The 6,544-nt window shown below is 42.2% G+C and overlaps 1 protein-coding gene across 1 annotated transcript in view; it reads left to right on the top strand.

The window, feature by feature from the left end:
• The window catches only part of Dmgdh (dimethylglycine dehydrogenase), a 70,422-nt gene that overhangs the window by 19,081 nt on the left and 44,797 nt on the right, over positions 1-6,544 (top strand). Inside the window, exon 5 of the mRNA XM_004645745.2 lies at positions 1,955-2,159. Coding sequence (XP_004645802.1) covers positions 1,955-2,159 — 205 coding nt within the window. The remainder of the gene's footprint in view (positions 1-1,954; positions 2,160-6,544) is intronic.

Genomic DNA, 6,544 nt, shown 5'->3' with positions numbered 1-6,544 from the left:
AAATCCTTGTGAGGGTGTTCTCTAGATCCAGGCAGGATATCCAATCAGATAGGAGGTCACTATGACAAGGACACATTCATTTACAAAATACTCAATATGACATGTGGAAGTTTTGGGAATGTAAATTTCATTAAAACTAAAACTTCTTTGTACCTGAAAGGATTAAATTTATTGTCAGAAACTTCCCACAAATAAAAGCCCAGGTCTACATGATTTCATCAGTTAATTCTGAAAGAATTAATTGAAGAAAGAATTAATGCTAACCCTTTGCAATCTGAAAAGTAGAAAATAACACTTCTGAACTTATTTTATAAAGCCAATATTGCCCTGATACCAAAACCAAAGATATCACAAGAAAAAATATAAATAAAAAAATCCTCAGCAAAATACTGGCAAACTGACTTCTGCAGTATATCAAAGGGATGGTATGGTATGACTGGGGAACATATCCCTGGAATGCAGGGTTGGTTTAACACCTGAAAGTCAGTCAACATTAATAGGATGAAGGACAAAACCACACAATCATTGAAAGAACTGTGGGAATAATTTTTGACAAGAGCTTTTTGTTCATATTTGGTGCTAAATAGATTCTTGTCAAGTAGGTAAGACCTACAATTATAATATTTCAGTGTGTTCATTCTGTCAATTAATTTCCTTCTCTGTTTTTAAATTCTTCTGTTTCCAGTATCTAGCCTAAAGTATCTAGCCTAAAGCTCTAACATAAAGTTGGGAGGCAAAAATTAGTTGTGAAATTTTGAATTTAGCTTATATACATTTTTCTGGACTTAACATGTGAATTTATTAACAATGTTAAACAATTAAGTATAAATTATAGCTGTTATGATAGTTAGCATTAGACCTGGCTTTAAAGGTCAGAAATAGGGCTGGGAAATTAGGTCATCAGTCTAAGCACCTGCCTGGCAAGCACAAGGACCCAAGTTTGAACCTGGTACCTGGTACTGTATGCTGTTCCAGCCCTGAAACCAGACATGGGGGAGCACACCTGTAATCCCAACACTGGGGAGGCTGAAACAGGAGGATCACTAAGAGTCTGAGCTGTGTAGTGAGACCCTGTATCTAATTAATAATTTTTTTAAAGTCATAAGTAAAAATGATGCTTAAATTAGATATAAAGTTTTTTTCTTGCTTCATTTACACAGTCAGGTCTCTAGACCATGGCTCTGTCACCCCTGGGGTGTGTCTTGTGACACATTAATGACACAATCTTAAGATGGCAGTGCCAGTACTGGCTCTGGTGTCTGCACTGCAGATAGAAGAATGGAGGGAGGGACAGGGAAGAAGGGCATGTGCCAGCTAGCTTTAAAAATGATTTTTGGAAGATGTGCAGTATTTTCTTTGGGTTTCTGTTGATCAGAATTTAGTTATAGATTTAGGTACCAGTTGGAACTAGTAGCTGTCAAGCAGGTTGAAAACTGTACCCTTGTTCTTTTTTTAAAATGTATTTAGTACAGGGTCTATAGGGTCTCACTACACAGATCAGACTCCCAAGTGCTGGGATTACAAGCACCCGCCAGCACACACAGACTAAATCACTGTCTCAGCATGCCTCGGGGGCAGGACTGGCACAGCATGCCAGGGACAGAACCCTGGTCATTGTGCTCTGCCTAAGCAGGTGCTTTAGTCTGCTGAGCTACCTGGCTGGCCTGTGTACTCTTTGTTCTTATTGGCCAACTGTCCCAATAAATGCTGGCACTCCATTGCTACTAAGAGTTGGAGGGGATTTAGGAAACAACAGCAAGCCCCCTACCTAGCTGTCCATGTGACACTCTTGCAAATCCTAAGCGGGACTCAGGAAAACCAAGATGTGTGCAGCCATCAAGCTTTCTCGGGTGCAGTTTGAAAGATCAGCTTTACCAAACATTGGCTGGTGGTCTACATTTGTGTCAGGTAGTATCCATTTGTGTAAACACTGATTCTCATGTGATTGATTTAGATTTTAGCTGGACTGTATAACCCTGGAGATGGTCACATTGATCCTTACTCTCTAACGATGGCCTTGGCTGCTGGGGCCAGGAAATACGGGGCCCTTTTAAAGTATCCTGCCCCTGTGACTTCTCTGAAGCCCAGGTCCGATGGAACTTGGGATGTTGAAACCCCACAAGGATCTCTGAGAGCAAACAGAATTGTGAATGCTGCAGGTGAGTGTCATATCTTTATAAATCTAGTGTTTTATTAAAGTGACAAAGAAATAATTAGCCATAAAGTAACATTTTACTCTGTGAATACTGTTAGGAAGCTATGTAGTGCTGTCAGATTTGTTTCCAAGCTGCTAAGCCTTCGCTGTGTCACGGTGCCCTTGGCACATGGAATGCTCTGTCCTGTGTTGTCCTATTTTCTTCTATTCCAGATTCCATTTTGTCAAATCAAGCTGTTTTTTTCCCCCTTTATTTGCCATTTATGTTAATAACTATAGTTTACTGTTCAAATTTTTGAGTGTTGCCTTTATTCTCAGTTTGCTTTGCTTTGTAAGATGAAACTGACCACTTCTATTCTCTGTCATCCATTTCTGATTACTTTTGACTCTAGCCCAAACCTTGTGCCACTTTCCCTTTCAGAAAGCTGTTAAGCCATCCTGTAACCTTTCCTTCAGGCTGCCTCACTGCAGTCCAGAGAAGCAAAGCAGCAGGGCCTGATGGGCATTTGACATGATCCGACACTGAGTCCTTTCCCACTTGTCAGGGCAAGGTCCAGCCGGGTCCTGGGGCTCATCCAGAGGACAGCCAGTTTCATCGGAGCCAGGTCAGTCCTGGTCCTTTGATTCTGGAGCTGACACACTTTCTAAAAGGCCAGCTGTGTGCGTGTGAAGGCCTTTTTGACCTTCACACACACACATGAAAGATCCTAGTGAAAATGGTTGTGCCCTCTAAACTCTGGGCTCATAGTCCATATTGTCTTATTGATCACAATGGTTCATTGGAACTTAAAGTAAGCATGGAGCGGTAACTGATTTTCTTTGAGGTATTTTAATTATAAAGTGAAAATTATCTGTATTACTTATCAGATCCAACAGTATGATCAAAAGATGCCAGGAACATGTATTCTTCTAATTCTTTCCTCTAAATCACTACTTCTAATAGCTGCTTTTTAAATTACATTTTATTTTTGGTGGGTTTTTTTTTTTTTTTTTTTTTGAGTCAGGGTCTTTCTTTGTAGTACAGACTGACCTTGTAGCTGAGACTGAGCTCACTGTGTAGCCCAGGTTGGCCTTGAACTTGAGTGATCCACCTGACTCAGCTTCTAAAGGCATGCACCACCACACCCACTTAGATGCTGTCCCCCCCCCCCATGTGCCCCCAGAACTGGGGATTGAACTCAGGCCCTTGTGCTTACCACGCAAGTACTTATTCTACTGAACTATCTCCCTGGCCCCCTAGATGCTGTTTTTAAAGGAAATATTTTAGTAGTTCTAGAAAAATTCATGTCTTTAATATTTGAGATTCTAAATTAGTATTTTGGAAACCAACCCATGCCTCCCACTCAAGAAGCTTAAAAATCTCACACAGTACTTTCCTTAATAGAATTTGAACTTTATTGACTAGGGCTGGGAGACAGCTCAGTGTCGTAAGTGCCTGACTGGCATGCACAAAGTCCCTACTGCGATCCTGGTACCGAAAAAACAAAACAATAATAGTGACTTGCCTAAAAAGTAAGAGCAGTGGTATAAAAATGGCTTTATTTTGTGCTGTCCTTGGTCCTTAGCTGCCATATGCTCTTCCTCTCTCCCACTGTCCTCAGGAATCTCTTGTGTGAGTGTTGTAGACCCAAGACACAAAAGTTATTTAGTCTTTTTTCCAAGTAGTAAGAATTCTTTCCAAGTTCACAGTTTTGTTTTTTTTTTTTTACTTTGGATTTCTCCTATAAGAGAAAACAAGTATGTCTGATTTATTTCGTACTCAGCTGCCTCCAGGGCAGCCTGGCACTGGCAGAAAGCAATCTTTCATGGTGGTGGCAAGGAGCAAGAACACAAAAGGAGGAGTAGCAGCAGCTCAAGCAGCTAACTTCTCTTTCCTCCTTACATTGAAATGCAAATTACCTGCCCCAGGTCAGGTGCAGCATCCACACCCACAATAATCAATTGAAGACTCCAGAAGCTGCCCCAAGATTGAGTAAGGCTTGGGGGGGACACCTAGACACAAACCATAACACTGCACTTGTTTCAGGTGGGCTTGGAAACAGTCCCGCAGATTTTCTCAGCAGGATACCTCAGGAAGTCGTGCATTTCCAATGGCTATTTGGAGAAATGACCTAGAATATTCTAATTACCTGGTTTTTAAAAAATGGACAAACATCTGTTTACCTAGTAAATTGCTGTTGTAATAATTTTTTCCCTAAACTACATAATGTGAGAAAAGACAAGTCTCTGAGAGGAAAATGGGATGGTTTCAAAAGAGCTCAGACCCCACCTCAAGAGCTGAAGCTCAGGTCAGCTTTTTGCACGTGGCTGTGGACCCTGGGGGCAGGGCCAGGTATAGTGACAGAAGCTCCAAGAGTGGCCAGCCTGGGATACAGACTCCTGGAGGAGGAAACACCGCCTGCAGGGCAGGAATGCCCCCCTCGGCCTTTGCCCTGGGCTCTGCCCACCTACTGCAATCTGCTTCCTGGGAATTCCAGGCTGCTGGCTGCTGAAACTTTCACAAGCTCCTGTGCCAGTTCTCAACTCTCATTCAAATCAAGTTTCTGCCTCATAACCTTTTAAAACATTTTTTTCACTTTCATTGTTTCTTTTCTGCTGGACAAAATTACTGAAAAAAAATTAATTATATATCAGTACATGGAAAGATAAGGGTATGTTGTGCATGTGTGGTTGCATGTGGGGTGTGTGTGTGTGTGTTTGTTTATTTGTAATTTGGTTTAAAAACAAAACTGACTTAAAGGACAGAGACTCCTCAAGGGGTTAGCCTCAGTGATTGGCGGGAGAAGGTTTGGGAAAGCCCCTTCTGTAACTGAAGCTGACAAAGATGCACGTTCTGAGTTAAAAACCCATGTTGAATGCTTAGGCTAGACTATTTCCCAGAATCACTAAGAGGCCAGGCTGTCTCAGAGATATAGCCAGGGTCCTCAAGGGCAACTCTTTCCTGAAATGGAAAATCTTTAGAGTTACCAGGACATAGACTTGGCATAATGATTTTTTTTTTTTTGTGTGTGTGTGTGTGGAACTGGGGATTGAACTCAGGCCCTTGTGCTTGCCAGAGAATCGCTTATTCCACTGAGCCATCTCCCTGGCCCCTAGACTTGGAAATACAATCAAAAGCTGAGAGATTTAAAGCCTGCAAAGTCCTCAGAATACCCCTAAACTCGAGGTCAGACTACGAGTAAAACGTGAGGGTTTGCTGTGACTTTCTGGCCTGATTCAGGGCAGTGGGGCTCTCTAGTCCTGGGACCTCCACTTTGCCAACCCTGGCCCTCAGGCAAGTTACTGTTTTTGAAGTAGGGATAAGAGTGCCCATCTCAAAAGTGTAGTAAATGAGGTAATACTATAAAATACCTAAAACAGGGCTTACAACATGGAAAGCGTTAAAAAATTAGGTGCGTAATAAAAAAGAATAACTGATGATTACAATCACTTCCATTTAAATGAACACCCTAGTGTGCACAGGGGAGCATCAGCATATCATAGCTTTTGATACCCTGATTACTCTTCTTTTGCCTTGTTCTCTTTGTAAATAGACTCCCCGAGAACTTGATCACAAAGCATGTGCCTCTGAGTTAGCTCTGACATTTCTTTCTTTTTCTTTTTCTTTTTCTTTTTTTTCTTTTTTTTTTGTATTAACGACAGGGTGTACAGGGTCTCACTGAGTAAATTGGACTCGTAGTAATCCTCCTGTTTACAGCCTCCCAAGTGCTGGGATTACAGATGCGCACCACCTCGCCCAGTCTCAATCTGGCTCAGTGAGCCCTGGGGGCAGGGAAGGCATGGCAGGCTGCAGATCAAACTCCTGGCCCCTGCGTCTGCCTAAGCAATGGTTTTAATCCACTGAGCTATTTGGCCAGCCCTTCAGCTCTGACATTGCTGAGGCATCTCATGCATTCTAGTTGAGATGTCCGGGTCACAGCTCTCCAGTTATGTTTTAACTGTATAGTTGGTACTGCATGATTTGCAAAACATCTTCTGAAAACCATAATTGGGTGGGCAAGCTGCTGGGGAGGTTTTTGATGCACGGAGCCTTTTGGTGAGTAGTAGTCTAATATTCACCAGTTCCTTGAGCTTTTACAATCAGCCCTTGCTGTGTTTGTGTGCCTTTCCTCTGGGACAATGAAAGGACATGGCCAAGTACTGCTTGTTGTGAGGGAAGCCTACCTGAGCGAGGACGATGTTTCTCTTGACCTCACTCTAGTTGGCCTATGGCGCCGGAGATAATGTAAAATTTACTTGATTTCTCCTAATATGGAAAATCAGAAATATGACCGGAGCATTCTAATTTGAAGCCCAGTGTTCAGCCCAAGGAATTGCTTCCTTTTGCCTCTTATTCTGAGCAAAGAAACAAGAGCGTCATTGTCATTGTATAAAACACCCAGTAGAAGT

Source organism: Octodon degus, unplaced genomic scaffold (assembly GCF_000260255.1).
Source record: "Octodon degus isolate 3935 unplaced genomic scaffold, OctDeg1.0 scaffold00238, whole genome shotgun sequence".
NCBI lineage: Eukaryota > Metazoa > Chordata > Mammalia > Rodentia > Octodontidae > Octodon > Octodon degus.
This window is presented reverse-complemented; position numbering and strand designations above follow the sequence as displayed.